Source organism: Lepus europaeus, chromosome 2, assembly GCF_033115175.1.
Source record: "Lepus europaeus isolate LE1 chromosome 2, mLepTim1.pri, whole genome shotgun sequence".
NCBI classification, from domain to species: Eukaryota; Metazoa; Chordata; class Mammalia; order Lagomorpha; family Leporidae; genus Lepus; species Lepus europaeus.
The window spans coordinates 79249147-79273658 of NC_084828.1; the positions used below are offsets into that span (position 1 = coordinate 79249147).

The 24512-nt window shown below is 54.4% G+C and overlaps 1 protein-coding gene across 1 annotated transcript in view; it reads left to right on the top strand.

Annotated features, from left to right (window-relative positions):
• The first annotated feature begins 2512 nt into the window (after positions 1-2512).
• Positions 2513-24512, top strand: part of PDIA5 (protein disulfide isomerase family A member 5) — a 91053-nt gene continuing 69053 nt past the window's right edge. The window contains exon 1 of the mRNA XM_062208894.1: positions 2513-2664. Within this exon, the coding sequence (XP_062064878.1) occupies positions 2617-2664 (48 nt within the window). The 5' untranslated portion in view covers positions 2513-2616. The remainder of the gene's footprint in view (positions 2665-24512) is intronic.

Genomic DNA, 24512 nt, shown 5'->3' on the forward strand with positions numbered 1-24512 from the left:
TGCCTATCAAAAAATAAATAAATAAATAAATAAAAATTTAAAAAAATGTATTTATTTGAGGGGCCGGCACTGTGGTATACTAGGTTAATACTCTACCTGTGGCGCCGGCTTCCCATATGGGCACCGGGTTCTGGTCCCGGTTGCTCCTCTCCCAATCCAGCTCTCTGCTGTGGCCAGGGAAAGCAGGAGATGGCCCAAGTGGTTGGGGCCCACATCCGCATGGGAGACCAGGAAGAGGCACCTGGCTCCTGGCTTCAGATCGGCATAGCTCCAGCCATTGCGGCCAATTGGGGAGTGAACCATCAGATGGAAGACCTTTCTCTCTGTCTCTCTCTCTCACTGTCTGTAACTCTACTTTTCAAATAAATTTTTTAAAATGTATTTATTTGAAAGTCAAAAAGCTAGATAGACTTACAGATAGAAAGATAGATAGAGCTCCCATCTGCTGATTCACTCCCCAAATGCCCACAATGGCTGCAGCTGGCCTGGCTGAATGCCATCCAGGGTTCCCACTTGGGTGGCAGGAACCCAACTACTTGAACTATCACCTGCTGCCTCCCAGGGTCTGCATTAATAGGGGTTTGAAGTCAGGACCCGAGCTGGAATTGACCCCAGCCACTCTGGTATGGGATATGGGCATGCCAAACAACCTCGTAACAACCTGGCCAAACATCTGCCCCTTTCTCAGTCCGAGGTTGGCTGAATTGCATGTGCAGAACCTGTGGACGTGGAGGACCGACTGCAACTGCAGATTGCAGGAAATTCTGGGCAAGGGAACCCCGAACCAATGCCCTGAAGGGCCTCTTTGCAGGGGCACAGACAGGAGAGCTCCTGGGGCCAGAGAGAAGCCAGGGAAGTACTGGGGTGGAGAGAAAATGAATGAGAACAAGGCCTGTGGTGGCAGCAGCTCCAAGGAAGGCAGGAGGCCAGAACTGATGGTCTGGGTAACTGCACTTGATCTTAGCCAAAAGGCCGAGAAGCGATGGTCTGGGTAACTGGAGCTGCGTGGGCAAGGGGGAGGGCAGGCAGGAGATGAGGTGGGAGAGCTGGGGCCCAGACCGTGCAGGGCTGCAGGTTGCAGGGAGGGAGGAATTCAGATTTCATTCCAAGAGCAGTGGGAAACCACTGGAGGGTTTCAGGGAAGTGACAGGCACCATCCAGCTGACTGTAACAAATACATTCTGGGGGAGAAGCAGCCGAGCTCTTTAAGAGATGATGAGGGGCCGGCATTGTGGTGTAGCAGGTAAAGCCACTGCCTGCAGTGCCAGCATCCCATACAGGTGCCTATTCGAGTCCTGGCTGCTCCACTCCCAATCCAGCTCTCTGATATGGCCTGGGAAAGCAGAAGATGGTCTAAATCCTTGGGCTCTGCACCTGCCTGGGAGACCCGGAAGAAGCTCCTGGCTTCTGGATTTAGATCAGTGCAGCTCCCAGAAGCCATCTGGGGAGTGAACCAGCGGATGGAAGACCTCTCTCTCTCTCTCTCTCTCTCTCTGCCTCTGCCTCTCTGTAACTCTGCCTTTCAAATACATAAATAAATTTTTTTAAAAAAGCGAGATGGTGACCCTTGCCTAGGTGAGGCGTGTTAGACCCAATGGGGCAGAGGAGATACATTTTGGAGGCAGAATCAGGAAGGCATGGAGAGGGGCCGGAAGGGCTTGTGGAGAAGAGGGGCGAGTCAAGGATGCTTTCTCGGATTTTGAGCTTTGAATTTCCAGACGTGGCAAGGATCTTGCAGCTGCAGCCCACCAACTGTGCACCTCTCTTGTCATCTCACTACTATATAGATAAAGGGTACTTCAAAAATCTCATAGTAAATGGAGTCAAAGATGTTTCTTTTGGTGCATTTTGAGATCTGGGCATACAAGGAGTTATCAAAAATTTCATGGAGGTGTAGGCGTGTGGCTTGGTGGTTAAGGTGCCAGTTAAGACACTTGTGTCTCAGGGTGGGCATTGTGGGGCAGCAGGTTAAGCTGTGCTTGAGATGCCCGCATTCCACATTGTAGGGCTGCTTGGAGCCCCAGATATTCTATTTCTGATCCAGCTCCTTGCTAATGTGCCTGGGTGCCAGAGCATGATGGCTCAAGCGCTTGGGGGTCTGCCAACCACGTAGGAGACCCAGATGGAGTTCCAGCCTCCTGGCTTGGTCCTGGCTTAATCCTGGCTGTTGTGAGCTGTTCATATCCTCCACAACAGGCTGTGTGACCTGGCTCAAATTGCTTAAATTCTCTGGGCTGTTCCCAATCCTCAAAATTCGGAAAAGAAAGCTTACTTCGGGAGTTGAGGGAGACATTGTTCCTGAAGCCACCAGGCACGCCCTACTCCCTGACGTTGCATTTGCACCTTCCACTGCCACTGCTGCCCCGCCCAGGGGCCAGGTCCACCCCAGCAGGCGTTCCGCGGGCTCCCGAGCCCAGCCTGGTTACAAACTACAAGTCCCAGCAAGCATTTCTCCCCAGCCCCTCTCCCAGTCTGGTGCGCATGCTTTGGCAGACGTGGCACCGGGAACTCGGAGGCGGGGAGCGGCTGGGAAGTGGCCGCGGCGCGGCGGAGCTAGCTGGCGGGCTCGGGAGCTGGAGTGCAGAGCCGAGCCGGCGGTGGGCAGCGGCGGTGGGGATGGCGCGGGCCGGGCCGGCGTGGCTGCTGCTGCTGCTGGCGATCTGGGTGAGGCTATGGGGCAGGGGTCCGGGCCGGGGCTACCACGTGCGCCTCGCGTGCCCCTGCGCTTGCTCCTCTCTAGGCTGTCCCTGGACGTGCTGGGGGCTAGCCTTCAGGCAGCCGGGCTGGGGCGTGCGTGCAAGGCAGGCGGACACCTGGTGGCCGCGCGGGAGACAGCGGGGCGGTCCCCGTGCCCTCCCCGGCGCAGGGGCAGCGGCAGCCCCGGGGCGCTGGGCGATCCCCATCAGAGTAGAGTGCGTGCGCCGCCACGGGCACAACTTTGCGGGGGCGCAAGTCGGGTACCGCCACCAGCTCGGGCCGGACCCCCGCGGGCTGGGAGGCGCGCCCCGCCCGGGTCTCGGGCGCTGCACCTGTGTGAGTGCGGGGTGGGATGGGGGCTCTTTCCGCTCGCACTGCCTTGTTTTTATCGCCACCTCGTTCTTGGTTTCGACCCTAGGCGGCTTGGGAAACCGCGGGGCTCTACCTGGGCCTCGGCCCGCAGGCCAGGCTCAGAGGGCTGGGCGGGGTCATCGTTGGCCTCCCTGGTCGAGGAGTTCTTCCCTTATACCCGTCCGAGGCTGGCTGCAGCCCCGGCCACTTAGTATCTGTGTGTGGCGCCCAATCATTTCATGTGTCTGACTTAGTCTCTTCATCCGTGAAATGGGGCCGGCAAAGGCACCCCTGGCAAGGTTTTCACGCGGGTGGCGGGGATAAGGTATCGGAGGGCTGCAAACTGCAGAATCACACCGGGCGGAGGAGGAGTGGCCCTGGGGTTGCTGCACTTGGGGCCGGGGAGCCTGCCTCCAGGGCATCCCTGGGGGATTGAGGTGGGGGCGGGGGTGTCCGGCTGCTGGGTTTGGTCTGGGCGATGCTGCTGTGGGTGTGTGATGGGACCTAGTGCCCCCCTTCCACATCCCTCCCAGAACTTCTGGTCTCCCTGATTTTTACGACCCCCCCCCCCCGCCCCGGCTCCTTTTTTTTCCCCTAAAGTTTTGGGGGAAATTTCTGCTCCTGGTACCGTCACCACCCTCAGATGTTTCAGTGCTTTGTGTTTGGGTGTGGCCAGTTTGCTGGGCAAATGAGAGGAGAAAAAGTGTGGATTGAGTCATTTTAAGCACTTCCATCTCCTGATAACCCTGCCTGTTGGGGAGGAACTGGTTGTGTGGAAGTGAGTGAGGATGGAAGAGACCCCTGATCTCCTAGGTTTGCATCTTTCCCTGGAGAGAAGGGGCTGGAGGGGGCAGTGGCTCCCCTCAATCTGGGTGTGCAGGCACTGTGCGCTCTGGGCACCATCAGCCTTGGAGTTGATGGGTAGGGTCTTCAGGTCTTCAGACCAGGCAGGTCTGTACAGGGGTCATCTCCTATGCAGCTGGTCAGGTTTTGAGATCCTTCTTACCTCCCTTTCCCTCTCCTATGAGAGCAAAGGGCGTGGGAATCTGAAGTTTCATTTCGTGTATGTTTATTTATCAACCACAGTGTTTGGCAGGGGGCTGGATTTTGGGTGGAGAGCAAAACACATATTGTATCTGCCCTCTGGATGCCCTGGCTGGGTGGGAGCCATGCACTTCTGTAGGGGGAAGGTCAGCCGTGGCCTTTGAGGTGGGGGGAGCAGTCTGCAGAGAGTGTGGTAGGCAGATGGGCAGGGGAGGTGTGGCAGAGCAAGGGTCCTGAGGTCTCCTCCTTAGCAAGCAGCTTACGTCTGCTTGCCTGAAGCTAGAGTTTGCTTAGCAGGTGTGAGGCGGAAGGACCATGCCAGCTGGGCAGTGGCGAGGGGTGCCTGGACATGGGCTCAGGTCTCCGTAAGTTCACATGTCACATCCATCTGATAAGGGCACCCCAGGTCCCCGGAAGTGGGCTGGATTTCTTTGTTCTGTCAATATTTACCAAGGGTGGTTGTGTGCCCAGAGCCGGCAGTGACCCAAGGGGTCTGAATAAGGCCAGGAGCCCCCCTTTATCTGCTGCTTCACTTTGTTTATTTTTATTATTTTTATCTTTTTTGACAGAGATAGACAGTAAGAAAGACGAGAGACAGAGAGAAAGGTCTTCCTTCCATTGGTTCACCCCCCCAAATGGCCGTCACGGCCGGAGCTGTGCCGACCCAAAGCCAGGAGCCAGGTGCTTCTTCCTGGTCTCCCATGCAGGTGCAGGCACCCAAACACTTGGGCCATCCTCCACTGCCTTCCCAGGCCACAGCAGAGAGCTAGACTGGAAGAGGAGCAATTGGGACTAGAACCCGGTGTCCATATGGGATGCAAGTGCCACAGGCAGAGGATTAGCCAAGTGAGCCACGGTGCAGGCCCCTGCTGCTTCACTTTGTACCGTTTTGGTTATCTGTGGTCAGCAAGGAGGGTGCAGACAGTACAGCTGTGGCAGAGGCCAGGAGGACTTACGTTTTATTATAGTTTTATTATAAACTTAAGTTTTATTATAGTTATTGTTACAATTGGTCTGTTTTATTGTGCATTAATATTCTTATTCATCTCTTACTGTGCTTAATTTATAAGTTAAGCTTTATTGTGAGTATATTTAGGGAAAAAATAGGGTTTGTGTAGTGCTCAATACTATCTGTGATTCAAGCATCCACTGAAGGGTCTTTTGAAAAATATTTATTTATTGGGGCACCTATGGCACCAGTATCCCCCACATGGTCGCTGTTTCGTGTAGTGGCTGCTCCTCTTCAGACCCATCTCTCTGCTATGGCCTAGAAAAGCAGTGGAAGATGACTCCAGTCCTTGGGCCCCTGCACCTGTGTGGGAGATCCAGAAGAAGCTCCTGGCTCCTGGCTTTGGATCAGCCCAATGCTGGCCATTGCAGCCATTTGGGAGTGAGCCAGTAGATGGAAGATCTTTCTCTCTGTCTCCTCCTCTCTGTAACTCTGCCTCTCAAATAAATAAATAAATATTTAGGCCGGTGGCATGGCTTACCAGCCTAATCCTCCGCCTTGCGGCGCCGGCACACCAGGTTCTAGTCCCGGTTAGGGTGCCGGATTCTGTCCCAGTTGCCCCTCTTCCAGGCCAGCTCTCTGCTATGGCCCAGGAAGGCAGTGGAGGATGGCCCAAGTGCTTGGGCCCTGCACCCGCATGGGAGACCAGGAGAAGCACCTGGCTCCTGGCTTCTGATCAGCGTGATGCGCCGGCCGCAGCGGCCATTGGAGGGTGAACCAACAGCAAAAAGGAAGACCTTTCTTTCTGTCTCTCTCTCTCTCACTATCCACTCTGCCAGTCAAAATAAAATAAAATAAAATAATAAATATTTAAAAAATAGTTTAAAATAGTTTAAAATATATAATAAATATTTTACAGAGACAGAGATCGATTTTATTTTTTTATTTTTAATTTTTTATTTTTGACAGGCAGAGTGGACAGTGAGAGAGACAGAGAGAAAGGTCTTCCTTTTGCCATTGGTTCACCCTCCAATGGCCGCTGCGGTAGGCACGCTGCGGCCTGCGCACCGCGCCGATCCGATGGCAGGAGCCAGGTGCTTATCCTGGTCTCCCATGGGGTGCAGGGCCCAAGCACTTGGGCCATCCTCCACTGCACCCTGGGCCATAGCAGAGAGCTGGCCTGGAAGAGGGGCAACCGGGACAGAATCTGGTGCCCCGACTGGGACTAGAACCTGGGGTGCTGGCGCCGCAGGCGGAGGATTAGCCTATTGAGCCACAGCGCTGGCCAAGATCGATCTTTTATCACTGGTTCACTCCCTAAATGGCTGCAACAGCTGTGGCGGGGCCAGGCTGAAGTCAGGAGCCTGGAGCTCCATCTGGGTCTCTCTTATGGGTACACTTCCTCTGCCTTCCCAGGCACATTTGCAGGGAGGTGGATCAGAAAAGGAGCAGCTGGGACTTCAACCATCACTCCGATATGGGACACCATTGGGCATTTGTGGCTTAACCCACTGTGGCACAATGCAGGCACCCCACCAGGAGTCTTGGATTGGAATCCCCATGGACAAGTGCTGGGGGCAGGGGGAACTCCTGTATAATGGGATCTACTGAGATTTGTATACAGGGAGGTATACCCAACACATTTTTTACACCAGCCAAAGTATGGGAATAGCTTAAATGCTTAGGAATACAGCATGGTTCAATAATTTATAGCCCTGTTCACATTATGGAAAGTGATGTTTGTCTTTGTCGTTTAGCCTGGGATAACAAATATCCCATAGACTGGGTGGCTTATAAATAACAAGAGATTTATTTCTCAGTCCTGGAGGCTGCAAGACCAGGCTGACACCTGCCCACTTCCCTGTGCATCCTCATGTGGTGGGGAGAGGGCTGGAGAGCTCTCTTGGGTCTTTCCTCTGTGAACATTTTTTACTTAAAAAAAAAAAAAATGCATTGATTTGAGAGGCAGAAAGACACAGACAGACCGAGAGCACTCCCATCCTCTGGTTCACTCCCCAAATGCCCACCATAACCAGGTGCTGGAACCAGGAGCCAGGAACTCAGTTGAGGTCTTCCATACAGTTGGCAGGCACCCAACTCCTCGAGCCATCATCACAGCCTTCCAGGATCGGAACTGGCAGGAAGTTGGAATCGGGAGCCAGAGCTGGAAATGGAACCCAGGCACTCTGATGTGCAGCTCAGGCGCCTTAACTCTTAGACCGAACGCCTGCCTTCTGAGTCCCTGTTTAAAGGGCTCTAATCCTAATCCTGAGAGCTGCACCCTCATGACCTAATCACCTTCCGGGGTCCCGCCTCCTACCACCATCATATTAGGGCTTAGGATTTCAACATAAGACATCTGGGGAGACACAAACATTCAGTCCTCTGCAGCGTTTGTAAAGAATATTCATGCTTTCTAGAATGTAGTGCTTGTCGTTAAAATAGTTTATGATGTTTATGAAGAGTGGAAGAATGGCGGCCAATGCTCCGGAGTGATGGGGCAAAGCAGAAAATGAAGCCAATTCCCAGGGTAGCGAAAGTTCTGCATATGAGGAGTTAGCAGTGCATCAAAATGTTGACAGTGATTGTTCAGGAAGGCGGCTGTCTTAGGAAAAACTGCCTTTGCTGTGTCCTCACAGCACAAGAGTCAGTGCAGAAGGCATCTGTGATCTCACAAGCCCTGCTGTAGGGGACCCGGCTGGTGTCCTGGGACCCCATTTGATTCTGACACTGTCCAGAGATAGCAGCAGATCCCACGGGCTGGGGGCTCAGGCCTCAGTGCTGCCCCGGCCCCCAACACACACACACACACACTTCTAGGTGCCAGTCACAATCCTGAGGTTGTTCCACCTGTACTTCTGGCCAACCAGCTCCACACCGTGTTGTCACAGCCCCCTGCTCCGGTTAGGTTAATTTGCTGGGGTGGCTCACTGAACCCAGGGCAACACGTGGATGTGTGAGTTCATTATAAAGGACATTACCAAGGCTGGGGGGGCGGGGGGAGGCATAGGGGCGGGAGCTCCTATGCCCTCTGCAGGCATGTACCCTCTAGGAACCTGTGTGTTTTCCCATTTCCGAAGCTCTCCAGACTCTGTCCTTTGGGTTTTTATGGGGACCTCACTGCAGAGCCTGGATTGCTAGTAGGCTGGGTGGGGACCCAGCACGGGCCGTGTGTTCAGATTCACTTCTGTGCAGCCTGCCTTCTTCCTGGGTATAGGACAGGACCCCTTGGGAAATGGGGGTCTTATCATCTACTGTCAGAGGAAGGTGGGGAAGACTAGAGTGTCTGAGGCCCGCCACAGGGAAAGAGAAATTCTAGTCTCTGTGGCTGCCTTGAGGAGGGAGTGATGAGCCAGGAACCATGGACACAAAGCAGAAAATACCCATCATATCACAGAGCTGCGGGCGACCTCTGCGAACTTCTTTGCTTATGCTTTCCTGTATTTTCCAAGGTTTCCCCATGAATATATATTAGTTTGTAGCCAGAAAAGTTAATAGAGATTTTTGAAAGATCCTTTTGAGGACCCTTAGCCTTCCCGAAGGATCCTGGAGTGGAAGGCATGACAGTCAACAGCTGGGACCAGGTAGCCCCGGGAGCTTGCAGGCTGGGGTCTCTGCCCATGGCCACGACCCCTGCACCCCAGCCCCCTGCTCCCTGCAGCTGGCCCTGCCTTAGTACCGTCCATGCTGATGTCCTGTGTTCTCCATCTGGTCTGCAGAAGGGAGAGGTGTCAGGGCCAGAGAGCACTCGAGATGTGGCCTAGCTCAGCGGTCCTCAGACGTCTGGCCAAGGGCTGGAGCTGGGACATGAGATCACTGGTACACAGATGAATTAGAAAAGTAACTGCGGTGAATGGCTTCCCCTGTATTTTTAGTGTAAAAACAGGTCTGTTTTCTGACACGATGTCTGTATTTGGGGGGCAGGTTACCGTGTCCTTTTGAAAAGTGACATTTGGGGGAGTATACTGACTGTGATTTCATTTTAAAAAGTCCGTCCTTGATAAAATTTCTTTTGCCGGCGCCACGGCTCTCTAGGCTAATCCTCCGCCTTGCGGCGCTGGCACACCGGGTTCTAGTCCCGGTCGGGGCACCGATCCTGTCCCGGTTGCCCCTCTTCCAGGCCAGCTCTCTGCTGTGGCTAGGGAGTGCAGTGGAGGATGGCCCAAGTGCTTGGGCCCTGCACCTCATGGGAGACCAGGAGAAGCACCTGGCTCCTGCCATCGGATCAGCGCGGTGCGCCAGCCGCAGCGCGCCTACCACGGCGGCCATTGGAGGGCAAAAGGAAGACCTTTCTCTCTGTCTCTCTCTCACTGTCCACTCTGCCTGTCAAAAATTTAAAAAAAAAAAATTCTTTTAAAACAAACCTATGATGTATATTTTATTTTTTAAAGATGTATTTATTTATTTGAAAGTCCAAGTTATAGAGGGAGGGGGAGAGACAGAGAGAAAGAGATAGGTTTTTCATCTGCTTATTGACTCCCCAGATAGCTTCAATGGCCGTGGCTGGGCCAGTCCAAAGCAGGGAACCTGGAACTTCATCTGGGTCTCCCACATGGGTGGCAGGGGCCCGAACACTTGGGCCATCCTCTGCTGCTTTCCCAGGTGCATTAGCAGGGAGCTGGATCAGAAATGGAGCAGTGGGGACATGAACTGGTACCCATATGGGATGCTGGCCTCACAGGGTGTGGCTTCCCTGCTATGCCACAGCGCCAGCCACTGTTTTGTTTTAAACAAATCTATTCTGCCAGTGTATGAGCATCTGTGCTCCTGACCGCCTGCAGCTGGGACCCCGGGGGCCGGTGGGTGGAGGTGCAGGAGGCAGCTGTGGGGCCCGGTCTCTCCCACAGAGCTTTTAAGGTACTCTCCTCTTGGTTCTCTGCTTCTCTGGGCCCATTATATATTTAATAGGCTTTTGTGGGCTGGCCTGGGGACCTAATTGCCATTTATAATGCCGTTTGGAACCTGCAGTGCACTTTTCCCACAGAAATAAACACATTAGGGAGGAAGTCTTCCCACAGGCCCCGTGGCTGAGTTGGTCCATGAATGGCCAGCACGGGCTGGGGTGGGGGGTGTGGATCTGGGACAGGGCCAGGCTGTGGGGCACCCAGGGGCCAGAGCAGGTCCCAGGCAGGAGTAAGCTGCGAGCTGGGTTCCCGTGGGGGCCAGGCCGAGAGGGCTGCGGCAGCGAGGATCCTCGTGTCTCGCCGGGGTCCGAGTTTGCAGGAGGAGGAAATTGCACAGGCAGGATGCGGGCCATGAGGAATGATAGGCCAGGCTGGCAGATGAGTCTGAGGGTCAGGGGTAGTGGAGGCACAGGACAGACAGGACAAAAGTGGCCCTTTTAACATCATGGGGCCATACACAGGGCAGGGTTGGAGGGGAGCCGCTGGGGGAACTTTCCCAGAGCAACCTGTCATCCATCCTCCTGCCTTCCTCTCTCTTATCTGCAAGATAAAGTCACATGTGATATGGTAGAAAAAACAAGGGCTGGTAGCCAGCTAGACTCTCTGCAGCTGTGGGACCTGCAGCCAGGCCTCAGTTGGCTCGTCCATAAACAGTGGTGAACATATCCATCTCGTGGCGTTGCAAGCGTCAGGAACGCTCAAGGAGCACCAGTGGGAGCCCAGCACTCCCTGCGCGCTGTTGAGTGAGAGGGGCTGGGCAGCCGGAGCTGGGGGTGGGGACCGTGGGAGGGCTTGGCACAGGGGTGCCAGGTGGCAGGCCCCTGTGCTGCTGGGATTTTGGCTCTCTCCACACCCCCACTCTGCCAGATCCCTGCAGAGACCCTGGGAGGGTAATGAGCCTAGAGGCGGAGGGTCTTAGTGCACAATGTTTCTCTCCCCTTCCTCTGCAAGTGGCTCCTCTCTGAGTACAGAGCTACCCTCGTCCCCTGGGGGGCATGGCCCAGCTTGGTGGTTCTGGGCACGCTTGGTGGTTGTGAGAGGTGTTCAGGCTGCTGAGCGACCGTGGGCCAGAAATGGTTGCATGGGGTAGGTGACCTAGATGTCCAGTGGTTTATTTGTCCCCTGACCCACACCCTTTCTCTCTCTTTTTTAAACACCTGGCATCTTTGCACCCAGTGGGAGAGGGAAGGGACAATAGTGCCTACCCATTGTGGGCTGCCCTGCGCCTGCACCTTGGGCTGAGGACAAACTGTGGCACATCTGGTCCCTTGGTAGGGGACCTCTGCACTTGCAAAATGTCTCTATAGGTCCCACATTAGCTTGGTGGGGTGAGGAGGGCAGCGATCCCTGGCCCCCCTTTAGAGAGGACTAGGGTGTGTGGCTTTTGCGGTGGGGCATTGTGAGGTGGCCCTGGTCTGCAGGGGCCTGCTTGGATGCTGACACGAGCCTCCTGCCTGCAGGAGTGTCCCTGCTTCTGCTTCTCCTCGCCCTGGCAGCTCCAGCGCGCTGGCCCCTCTGACCACCCTGCCTCTCCCATCAGCTTGCCATCACTTCTGCATAACCAGTTTTGCTGTCATGCAGTGGGGGCCTGGAGCACTCAGTATCGGCCTGGAATTGTCTTAGCATCTTTTTTCCCCCCCTTAAAGTCATTCCCAGGCCTGTTTCATTCTCCATTTTCAGCTTGCTGGGGGCAGAGGTGGTGGGGTGTCCAGCTGCTCAGAATCCCACAGTTCCTCCGGCAGCTTGGGATCGGCAGGTTTCTTGCACTGGGGAGCAGGGTCATTGATTCTTGCTGGGAACTGTGAATAAGGACCCTGGGTTCAGGCCATCAGCTGGGCCCAGCCCTAAGGGGCCCCAGCATCCGAGCCTGGCTCAAGAGGGGGCTGAGGTGTGAGTGGGTGTGCTCTCACCAGGCTGTGGTCCTGCTAGGCCTGGGCGGGGATGGCCTGCTTGTGCTCTGGGTCTCAGATGTCCATTCATCCAACAAGTGCTTTACTCCCCCAGACAGCCATTTTCTTGAGAGTCTTGGATGAGCCAGGCCCCATGCTGAGGTGCTGGGGCTATGAGGGTGAGTAAGACGGACAGCATTCTCTCCCTGTGGCCTAGCCAAGAGCCACTGATGAGCTCACTGATTGAGCTGGTAAGAGGATGCGTAGTCACTCGGATCCCTCACCTCCTTCAGGGACTCAGGAAAGGCTTCTCTGAGAACCTAGGAACCCTTGCTTAGGATGACTTTAAGGTATTTGAGAGGCAGAAAGACAGACAGAGACCGAGAGAGAGCTCCTGTCTGCCAGCACACTCCCCAAACGCCCGCAACAGCTGGGGCCAGGCCTAGCCAGAGTTGGGGTCCTGGAGCTCAAGTTAAGTCTCCCATGCGGGTGCGCCATCACTGCTGCCTCCCGGGGTCTGCATTAGCAGGACTATGGAGTCAGGAGCCAGAGCTGGGTATTGAACCCGGGCACTCAGCTGTGGGAAAGCAATGTCCGGATCACCACCAAGTGCCTGCCCCGATGGTATTTTCAAATGTTTAGAACAGACTATAGAATTACAGAGGTTCCCAGCTTTAGGAGAATGGAAGCAGTTTTAGGAGAATTGGGAAACACAGTTACCCAATTGCTATTTTTGTGACAAAATGATATGTGTGTCTTTGTTAGTGCATCAGATAAGATCTAAGTGGCAGGTTCCACCACTTCTGCAATTGTAGGTAGCGAAGGGCACTTGACATGCGGTTTTCTGTGGGGCAGAGTCACCACTACCGTCATTCCTGCCCTCAGGAACACAGAGAGCATCCTCACCTTCACAGTAAAGGAAGGCCACGTTCCAGTCTTAGTGGCCGTGAAGATGGATTTTCTTTCCCCTCCGCCCCAGTTCATGGACCTTCCTGTACAGAAAAATTATCCAGAAACGTGGAAATTGAAGATGATTCTGTGACCTTTGAGTGTGCTGGCAGAGCGTGTCTGGGGAGCCCACCTGCTGGCCAGGCAGTGCTGCAGGAGAGGGAGCTATGTGCGTTCGTGTTTCAGGGATGCGTGCTCTGACCTGTTAGGAAGGGTTTTGCCCTGCAGCACTGGCCAGCTTGGTATTTCATGGAGCAATCGGGTCTTGGGACCCTTCCCTGCCTACCACGTAGAGGATGGTTCCTTACGTATTTTAAACAATGTTGTTGTTGTTGGTTTTTATAAGATCTATTTATGTATTTCAAAGAATTACAGAGAGAAAGGGAGAGGTCTTCTGTCTGCAGGTTCACTCCTCAAGTGGCTGCAACAGCCAGGGCTGGGCCAGGCTAGAGTAAAGGGTGAGGAGCTTCATCAGGGTCTCCCATGTGGGTGGCAGGGGGGCCAACACTTGGGTCATCTTCTGCTGCTTCCTCGGGAGCTGGACCGGGAAGTGGAACAACTGGGACTCAAACTGGTGCTTATATGGGATGCCAGCATCATGGGTGGCGGCTTTACCTGCTAAGCCACAATGCCAGCCCCCACAATGTATTTTATAGTTGTTTTTTTTTTTTTTTTTTTTGGTCTTGCATCCTCTTTGACCTGGCTTTCTCATATTAGTAGGGCCCTTATTAATGAGTTAGAGAAAACTTTAAAATCCACTCAGTATCTGTATGAGAATCAGCTTTTTAACATTTGAATATTGCACTTGGCCCCGGTTTGAGATCTGCCAAGTGAGCAAGGCAAGAGAGCAACCTGGGCCAGGACCAACTGGGGAGAGAGCGGGACAGGGTGGGGGTGAGGGTGGGGGGAATGGAGGGGGAAACTCAGGGGGCTCCGAGGAAGGGCAGCATTCGGAGGACAGGGGAGCAGAGAGTTTAGGAAGGAGACAGGAAGATAGAGAGGTAGCAGGGAGACCCGGAGTGTTGTGTCCGGGTCAAGAGGCTGAGCAAAATGAGAAGTGCAGTGTCTGCAGGGTTTGTCCCTGGTGGGATCCTCGCTGATCCCCACCCGTCTGGGGAGGGCGCGGATTGCAGAGGGAGGAGGAGTAGACGGGAGTGGAGGGGAGATGGGCCGTCTCAGCTGTGAGTGCCACGGCTTCTCTGAGTTTTCAGGGAGAGGCTGTTTAGCAGGGCACTGGTGGAGTTTGCCCAACCTGGCTCTAGGCCAAAACCTTTCCCAGGGGATCTGGGTAAAGAGGGGTTCTCCGGCCCCCCAGAGCCACCCGATGGTCTTCTTCTCTGGTGACGCCCGTGACTGTCAGTGTCTAGAAGCCTGTGCCTGGGGCTGTGGTCAGCCACCAGAGCATGAGTGTGTAAGTTAGCAGCTTTCACTCTGTGTCCTGGCTGGTAGTTTGCCAGCCAGGGCAGCTGCTGGCTTGGAATCACAGCTCTATTACTTGCTTGTGGCACCAGGTAGGCTCATAGCCTGAGCTGTGGTGCCACAGGGCCTGAGCACCTGCCGTTGTGCTTTCTCTGAAGAGGCTTGGGGAGTGGAGGGGATGCAGGTAGCAGAGGGAATGTGGGTTGGGTTGTCTGTAAGTTCACTGGTTAGACTGCAAGGGGAAGCAGACTTGCTGTGGGTGCAGCTCCAGGGAGCAGGAAAAAAAGGGCACACCCCAGTGGGTGAAGACAAGGGTATGGGCTGTGCTCACACACTCCTTCTGTCTCAGTTTGTCCATCTCTAGAATGGGGTGACACAGAGTGTCGTGCATGTCTTCAGACCTAGGTACTGCAGCTCCTACAAGGAAAATCTCACAGTTTGCAACACAGCCCGGTGCAAATCCACCTCATTCTCCCAGGAAAGAATGTTCCACTCAGTGCTTCGGCTGGCTCCCTGTGACCCTTGCTGGTGGTTTCTGTTGAATGTCATTTTAAAAGACTGGTGGAGGGAGCCACTGCATTTGGTTTGGGGTTCAGCTCTTGGGTTTAGATTCTCGAGGTCCGGGGGTGGGAGGGCACTGTGTGTGTAAGAGCACGGACGGACCACGTAGGTCATGACCCTTGAGTTGTTCCTTTCCTATCGAGTCCCAGGGCTTTGGGACCGAGTTGTTTTGCCAGAGTGGCTGTTCACCTGCTCCCCCTCCCTCCCTCCTTTGCTGCTGCTCAGTCCAGTGCTCCGTTCTTCCTCGTTAACGCGTCTGCCACACCAGGCTGGCAGCTGCCCAAAGCCCTCTTGGCTCTAAAAGAGGTTTTCCAAAACGTTAAAAGCTTTAGGGACTTAGAGCTGGGTAGATATGCTGCTGTTGCAATTGCAGGATAAGAAAACCTGTTTTTATAAGCTCCAGCTGAGTGATCCCGCCCCTGAACTGTCGCTATGGACAGCCACACTTGTGTTGTGGGCACATGACGGGGCCGAGGGACAACAGCTGTACCGTGTAGCCCTCAATACAAGCTGTAAGGAAGCCAAGGACAGGTTAAGCATTCCTTATCTGGAGTGCTTGGGACTGGAAGTATCTTGAGTTCTTTTGGATTCTGGAATCTGTCATAATGAGATATCTTGGGGATGAGACCCAGATCTAAAGAAGAAGTTCACTTAGGTTTCACATCCACCTTTTACACATAGCCTGCAGGTCATCTCACGCAGTATTTTTAGAGCACCTATGTTTTGACTGCGTGCGACCTGTCACTTGAGGTCAAGGGGTAGAATTTGCCACTGTGACGTCATGTCGGTGCTCAGAAAGTTTTGGGTTGGGATTTGGGATTTTTACATTAGGGATGCTCACTCTGTAAAAATTGCAGGGGGGTCTTGTGTTTGCAGGGGCAGGCAGTGAGTTGTGTGTGGCTCTAGAAGTCTTTTCTTTATGATGTACCTTGGGCACTGGGCGCTGCAGTCGGTCAGCCTTGCATCTGAATTGTAGTCTCTTACTTGCTGTGGAGCAAGTTCCTCCTCCTCCTCTTCCTTCCTCTTCTGTACTTATTTATTTGAAAGGGGAGACAGGGGGAGACAGAGAGAGAAAGAGATCTTCCATCCACTGGTTTACTTCCCAAACGCCCACAACAGTGAGGACTGGGCCAGGCTGAAGCCAGGAGCCAGGAGCCACTTGGAACCATCTTCTGCTGCCTTCCCAGGCGCTTTCACAGGAAGTTGGATCTGAAGGGGAACAGCTGGGACTTGACAGCGCTCAGATATGGGATGCTGGCACGGCAAGCAGCGGCTTGGCCTGCTGAGCCACGATGCCAGCCCCTTCTCTTGGGTTCTGTTCCTTGCTGCCTGCTTTCCCATTTCCCTCTGTCTTCATAAGCACCTTAGCTCCCTCAGCTGCTCCTTAGCAGAGGGTCCCACACCCCAGGGTCGGGCTTCCCTCCAACACACACAGTATCACCATTCAGGGACTCTGTGCTTGCTTTTCCTTTCTTTAAGATTTATTGATTTATTTCTTTGGAAGGCAAAATGAGAGAGAGAAATCTTTTATTTGCTGCATCACTTCCCAAATAGTCACAACAACCAGATATCCCGTCTCCAAAGCCAGGAGCCAAGAAGTCCACCCCGGTCTCCCACATGGTAGGGATCCAAGCACTTGGGCCATCTCCCTGCTTTCCCAGGTATATTAGCAGAGAGCTGGATTGGAACCAGTGTCTGATATGGATATGGTTGGCCAGCGTGACAAGCAGTAGCTTGACCGTTGTACCACAACATTGCTCACTTGTTTTTATTGCAAAGGCTGCTGGGTAGACATTTGAAGATTGGGAAATGTTGGTGGTGAAATTCGGGACCTTGATCTGTGATTAGCCTCCACTCCTCCACTCCTTGTAAGAAGTGGTATTTAACCATGGGGGTTGGTGACAGATGCTTAGAATTTACCTTTTATGGGGGCATAAATGGCCCATATTTTAAAATTCATGCTCTTTTTTATATCTCACTGAAACTGTTCTGCAGGTATCTGTTAGGCAGGTGTTGAATGCAGAGTACTTTCTAGATTCCACGTCACAGTCCCTGCAAAGCCAGCTGTGTGACAGCGCACGGGCAGAGGTGTGGGCCGTCCCCACAGGCCCTGCAGCAGGGCGGAAGAGCAGCAGACCCACCTGGGTACATGCCTGGGTGCACGCACAGGCCTCGGAGGGCCGGGGCAGGGTGGGGAGCAGTCCTGGCGCGGTTCTGGGTGTTTCTTTTTTAAGGCAAGTTTTGTTTGGTTTTCCTCACTCTAATGTGGTGGTAGTATCAGCCTTGTAGAGGATTTAAGGGTTGCGGGGATGTAGGGGCCCCCGTGTGCCCTGCGTCCTGGGTCCGCTCAGCCCTTGGTTTGGCCACACTCTGCCTCTCTGGGTAGGAAGCATCGACCCTTTGCTCCTTTGCCCCGTGGGCACTGCAGGGTTTTGCAGCACACCAGGGTGTTCGGTGCAGCTGCTGCAGCACAAGGATCCAGATCAGGACAAGTTCAGAGCAGGAATCACTCGTGGCATTTAATCACCTTCTCTGGTCTCCTTTAATTTGGAACCAGCCCTCAGCCCGTGCCCCTGGTGACCTTGACATTTCTGAAAACGTTTCCTCGGTTTGATTTCTGATGCCGTTTCCGGTCGGCGCGGCTGCTGGGGAGGCACAGGTGTGGCTCTGCCTGTCGCTGCTGGTGGTGGTGAGGCGGCCCCGCAGGGCAGGGGGTTTCCACGGTCACGCCGTGCTTTCTGACGTGGAGATATTTTGAGACTTCAATATTTCCACAGTGGTAAGTAGTCAAAAACCATGGTCATTTTTTTTTTTCTTTAATTACTTAAATTGGACGTGCTTATGATGGTGAGTTGGAAGAGCTGAAAAAGGAGCAGACGACAGACCACCCCAGGATAAAGCCTTACTTTGTCTCACTGCTTTTCTTCTTTGAGTGTGATTCTGTCTGTTGATAGTTGTGGCCCTAGCCTGTGTGTTTGGAATTCTGTTCTTTGAAACCTAGCATTAAGACACAAACGGTTTCATGTTGCACGGTCTGACAGCATCGCTGAAGTGGCCGAGTTACTCCGTGGAGTGGCTTCTGACTCCCATTTGGGCAAGCGCTCCCCAGCTGGTGGACACGTAGGTTGTTTACAGGTTACACTGCGTGAGTCACATCTGTCAGAACCGCTGCTGACTTCCTCAGGACAGATTCCCAGAAGTGGAATTACCAAGTCGGAGAGTGTAAACGCCTGGCATCGGTGATGCCAAATCGCTTTCCAGAAAACTCGTACTGGCTGAGGTTTTGCCAGCAGTGTGTGGCAGTTGGGCTGTATATTTTAAGAGATGTACTAATGGTATTTGTCAACTTTTGTTTCTTTTCCCTTTTTTTTTTTTTTCCTCTTTTTGCTCTGAACGGTGGCCCACCTGTGAAGATTTGTGCTGAGATTAATTTCCTCTGTGTTGGTTTGGGAAAGCGCAGGTATTTATTTCCAAGGATAAATTATGGTCTAACGTAGCCTATTACTCTTCTCAAGTTGTCCCTCTCCGCTGCCTGCCTGGGGAGGAGCTCTGTGAACACTGAGATGGCTGTGCCCGGGGCAGACAGTCGAGGACGTCAGGGATTGGTGGTCGCATGTGAGGAGCTGCGGGATTTCACCCCGGGGACCCCAGGGGTGGGGTTGTCTTTGCCACCTTCAGAGAGGGACAGGCTGACAGGTGCATCTAGACTTTGAAATGAGCAGGGCAGTGCAAGGACACGGGCCCCTGTGGATGAAAGCCTGGAGTTTCTGCAGCTCTGGACCAGCCGTGCTGAACTGTCCCAGGCCCTGGAGGGTGACCTGGAGGCGGGAGATGGCGCGTGAGGAATGCTGAGGGGATTTCTGGGGCGGAGAACCAGCCAGCCTCCACTGGGACATCTGGCCTCTTCATGGATGGCACTGGTCCTTGCTGTGAAAGGGTCGAGGTGGGCAGCTGGATTGTCCTCTGTGTGTGGGCAGCTGCCACCCAGGGAGCAAGCTGCCTGCTAAAAACAAGCACAGCAAAGGCTTGGAGATTTGCAGGAACACAGGCTGAGTCAGTGCCCTGCCAGTCTCCCCGTCTGTCCTCATAAACAGGTTTTCTAAAAGTGCAAGATTTGGTGCTTTAGGCACTTTGAAATATCCCGACTGGAACAGAGACTACAATTTCTTTCTAGTTGAAGCTTTTATTCCAGTAGGGACTCCAGATGTGTGCCAGAAAACTCACACTGACAGTTCCTTACAAACATGATCTCACTCACATACACGTCTGGAGAGCAGTGTTCAGGGCAAGAATGGTGTCGAGGGCACAGGTATCTTCTGGCTTGTTACCTTCACATTGTAATCAAGTCCTTCATCCTCATTGTTTCAAGCTGGCTGATTGAGTTCCAGCCATTTTGTCCACATTCCAGCTATGGAGAAGGAGGAGGCGAGGACCAAGAAAACTCAGAATATAAGTCTGTTAGAGGGGACTGGCATTGTGGCATACCAGGTTAAGCTTCCGTCTGTAGCACTGGCATCCCACATGGGCTCTGGTTCAAGACCCAGCTGCTCCACTTCCAATCCAGCTCCCTGGTAATGTGCCTGGGAAAGCAGTGGAGGATGGCCCAGTGATTGGGCCCCTGCACATATGTGGGGGACCTGGAAGAAGCTGTGGGCTTCTGGCTGTGGCCTGACGTAGCCCTCAGCCATTGCAACCATTTGGGGAGTGGACCAGTAGATAGAAGATTCTCTATGTCTCCTCCTTTCTCTATAACTCTGTCTTTCAAATAAATAAATAATAAATTTTTGGAAAAACAAAAAACAACAGAATGACTACTTAAAAATAAGTCTGTTAGGGGCTGGCACTGTGGGTTAAAGCCCCAGGCTGTAGCACCAGCATCCTATATGTGTACTGATTTGAGTCCCGGCTGCTCTACTTCCAATCCAGCTCTCTGCTATGGCCTGGGAAAGCAGTAGAAGATGGCCCAAGTGCTTGGGCCCCTGCACCTGCATGGGAGACCTGGAAGAAGCTCCTGGCTCCTGGCTTTGGATAGAACCCAACTCTGACTGTTGAGGCCATCTGGGGAGTGAACCAGTGGATGGAAGACCTCTCTCTCTCTCCCTCCTTCTCTCTCTCTCTCTGTGTGTCTTTCTCTACCTCTCTCTGTAACTCTTTCAAATAAATAAAAATAAATCTTAAAAAAAAAAAAAAGAAACTAAAAAAAAATAGTCTGTTAGAGACGATTCCTAAAAGGTGCCACTTAACACTTACATTTACATTCCAGGAACTGGGATTTAGCCAAACGGCTACTCTGGCTGCAAATGAGACCGAGGGGTGTGGCTTTTCTTTTGGGCGGCCTCGTGCCCAGAGAAGCTGAGCGGTTTCGAGGTTGTGAGGACAGTTTTACCAGATGTCACAGCTGGAAGGGAGCTTGGAAATCACTTTCAGCTGATCCATTTTACAGAGCAGGAAACTGGGGCTCCCGGGGTGGGGAGAGAGAACTTATGCAAGGCCACATGGCTGGGAACCGCCAAAGTGAGTGCAGAGCTCAGGGCGCGCTGCTCCTCCCACACGGGGTCCTGCCCCGCAGTTCTGGGCCGGCTCAGGCTCCCTAGCCTGGAGCTCAGGCCCTCTTCTATTTTTAACCTTTTCCCTGGCTCCCTCTCCCACCAGCTTCTTGAGCATCTAGACTTTTAGATTCTGACATTTCCAAACTATTTTGAGCAAAATGTGGGTTCCACTACATTACACCGTTCTCTTCATGCCTCCCAGTGCACAAGAAGGGTAGCTTTTGCCAGGTGATGGCAAAAGAGGGTTGTGTCCCCCATGCCCCATATCCCGCTTCTCCTAAGCGCCCAGGTCCTGCCCTGAGGCCTGCTCCTGTCGCTTGTGCTTTTGCATAATTGAGGATCCCTGCTTCCCGGTCTGCAGGGGACAGTAAATCTCCAATGACAGACGGCTCTGCCGCTGATGGGGAAGTGAGGGCGCTGGCACGAGCCCCAGACACGGGAGCTTTTTAAAGCCGGGGGTGCGATGTGGTGAGACTGTTCTCTCTGCTGATCCTGCAGCACGGTGCCCTCCTCCCCGGGGTCTGGTGCTCATGAGGGGTGGGCGGCCGCCCAGTGTGTGCTGTGTGGGCCGCGCAGGCAGGAGCTTCCACCCCCACATCTGGGAACAGGCCTGGGGGCGGCACTGCCACTTTAGGGTTTTCATGCTCCTGGCCCTGAGAAGCCTGCTGGACTCCAGCATCCTCTGGACTGGCAGAGAGCAGAGGGGTAGTGTCAGGCCCTGGTGGGAGTCTCCTGGCCCGGGCCCCCACCTGGGGACGAGGGGCTCCTCTTCTGCCTGGCATGGCCCGTCTGTTGCGGCAGTCCAGGCAGCTTATTTGGTTGAAGGAAGAAGCCCCCCGCAGCCAGGAAGCCAGGGGCCCAAGTGCTAGTCCTGGCTCTGCAGTGGACCTAGTATGTGACCTTGGTAGCCCGTTTGCTCCTCTCGTGTGGGATGTGCGAGTGCTCGCCTGCTGGGTTACCGTAGCGGGTAAAGGAATGACTGGGGCGCTGTGTGACCTCGCGGGCTGGGTCGCCGTGCAGCTGGGGAGTGGTGCCAGGTTTTCTGAGGCTGCCTGTGTGTACGTGTTCGCTTCTTCCTGCTGGTCTGCCTGATTGCAGGCAGGGCCCCCGAGAGGAAGAGGTGGTCCCCGCTTAACTGTTGTCCCCGCGCTAATAAGGCAGTTAGCAATTCTCGTGTGCTTCCGTGTGCCAGGCACGAGGTCCGGTTCTTTGTGTCCTTTCCCTCCCTCCCGGAAGCCTGTGCCAGCCCCAAGAGGTGGGCACCGGTACTGTCCTCATCCCTTGAGGTCTGGCAATGACCTTGAGGACATCTCTCTGGATTGGTGGCACCTGGACACCGGGATTTGCCCTGGGTCTGACTCCAAAGGCAGTGCTCTCTCTGTGGTATGTGGAAGACTGCAAAGGGGCAGAGGTGTGCCATACCGCCTGTCTGCCAGGCCCCGGGGTGGCCAGACACTTGTTGCACGAGCCCCGTAGGGAGCCTGGAAGATGAGCAAAGAACGCAGTCTCCTGCGCCCACTGCTGCGGCCATGGTGGAGGCTGGGTGAGGGCCTCAGTGCCAGGGGCTCCTGGGCTCTGCAGGGAGCCTTGTGCCCCAATGGGAGAGGGGCCGAGGTGAAAGGGGACTGGCGGTGGCAGGGTGGGTGCTGGCACTGTGAGCGGAGTTGTGGGCCTGGTCTTTGACAGCGGGTGAGGGTGCTGGTTTTCTGATCAGACCGAGACCTCTTTTTAGGGGCCCTGTGTTCCCCAGCAGCACGAGCAGGGGAGCAGCCCGGTGCCCAGCAGCTCAGCCCTGATGTCAAGACACTAGCAGCTGAGCAGAGCGGTGGCGATCATTGGCCGGAGGAGGTCACAGAGGGTTTGCATGCAGAACAAAGGGGCCTTTTTTTCTCTTCTCTACCTCTAGAGCAATTGACCGAGAACGCAGAGCGCTGCCAAGCCCAGGAGCAATGCCCCCTCCCTCCCGATCGTGCACGCATCATTAACGTTGTTATTGTTGTTCTCAAGGTTGGTGACTGTGACTTACGGGAGTCTGTAGGAAGGCGCTTGGCAAGGCTGCCGAGGCTCCTGGAGCTGCACGGTCAGGGAAGGAAGGCGTGTGCCCACTGGGAAGGTGACAGCAGCCTGCTCCGTGGGGAGGGGCGTGGTCGCGGCTGCAGGAGGGCCTCCCACTGCTGCCGTTGTGCTCCTGCTAGGGTGAGGCCTGTGCAAGGCCAGACACGGGGCGAAGATGCTGAGCCTCCTACCTTAGCTCTTTGCACCTCATCTCCCTGGATTGCCAGGGGGCCGGCCGTCCTGCACATCCTTCCTCTCCTGCTCGCAGAGCTGCACGTCCTGCCTCCCCAGGCACACCCTGCTCCTTGTGGCCACAAACCCCCATCCGCCTCCCTGCGCAGCTCCTGGCTCCCCACACCCTGCTGCCTGTGTTCTCCCAGATGTCCCTGGGGCCCTGCCCTGGCCCCCCTCACCTGTCTTCAGCCCACCTCCCGCCTCCTGTCTGAGCCAATTCCCTGTGCTCTCCCTCTGAACCTGGCCTGCTCGCGCTTCCTGCTTCCTTTACCTGGCAGCTCCTGGCCCAGCCCGCGGGCCTCCATCTCCAGAGGCCTCAGGGTGCAGCCGCCTCCTCTGTCGTCCTCGGGCCTCAGGCCTCTCTGCCTGCCCAGAATCCTTCCTTCTGTGCTCACCTGTAAGCAGTCCTTGAGTTTTGTTGTCTCTCCCACGGGGACTGTCTCTCTCCCCTGTGCAGCCACTCCACCGGTCCCTCCACCTGCAGCCTCCCTGGCTGCTGCCCCATCTGAGGTCGTGGGCAGACAAGTGTCTAACACCGAGTTCATCCTTCACTCTGCTCCTGGGCGGTCAGCGACGCTGCCCCTCGTTTCCTGCACAGGCCAGCTCTTGTGCTCGGCCTTCAAGGCCCCTGGCCCAGACCCGCCTCCCTCTCCCACAGATGCAAGCCAGAGCTTCCCTGCACTGTGGGCTGTCTGATGTCCATGGTCCTTTGTGGGCTTCCCCAGAGCTGTGAGGGACTCGCCTTGTGCAGTAGCGCCCCCACCCCTACTCTAAGAGCCTTACATTCCAGGACCCCCTATGAGTGCCTGAAATTGTGGACAGTACCGAGTCCTACAAATGCTGTTTCTTCCTGTACCTGCCTGTGATACAGTTTAATGTTAACAGCAATGTCTACTAATAAAATAGAGCAGTTATAACAATGCACTGGAATGGAAAGGCCAGCATCACTGCTCTTACACGTTGGGGCTGTTATTAAGGAAAATAACACAGCACTGTGATAGCTGATAACCAAGGTGGTTACTTAGTGGCTAATGGGTGGGATACGAAAGGTTGATTGGCATCCCAGGTGAGACAAAGTCGGATGACTTGAAACTGCCTCGTGCTGCTCAGAACAGCGTGTGATTTACAACTTAGGAATTGTTCATTTCTGGAGTTTTCCATGTGCTATTTTTAGACACCATTGACCACGGTCCTGCGGATGGGGGAGGCTGCTGTGGGTGACTCTGCAGGCCAGGAGTGTGACAATGGGTATCATTTGTCACGGTTGTCCAGCAGGACAGACATTTCCCCAGGGCTTTTGGTGGCCCCTGGGGGCAGGAATGGGGGTGTGGAAGCAGCAGACCCTTCCTGGGGACCTGTAAGCCAGGCCAGCTGCCGGGGTGCCCAGTTCCCGCGCAGCCTCCTGCCCTGCCCCGTGGTGGTGCCACACAAGGTGTGTTTGCTTGGCGTTTTTCTGGTTGAATTCAAGTTCTCTACTGTGTGACAGCAGACGTTGAGACTTTGGTGCCTGGCCGGCAGGTGGTTTGTTGAACATCAGGTGCACCCTTGGTTAGGATCTGTTAGCCTTCGAGAAGGAAGCTGAGGGTGGCTCTCTGTGGCTCCGCTCTGGGCTCGCCCTCTCTCCCTGTCCTCCGTTCTCTGCAGTTCTGGAAGCACAGGTGCCTGCCAGGCTCAGGCAGGGCTTGGCCTGTGGGTCAGAGTCCTGGTGTGCTGGCCCAGCGCTGTTGTTTTTCTCGACTGGCCAGAGTATCTGAGGATTAAAAACAGAGCAGTGAGTCAAGGTGTATTTTTCCAGCAGATTCTTTTTTTTTTTTTTAACCCCCTTCATCATCGTGTGCATTTGAGCTACGACTCTTTAGCCTGAAGTCCATTAGCTCTCCGGGAACAGTGGATAATGGGTAATAAGCAACCT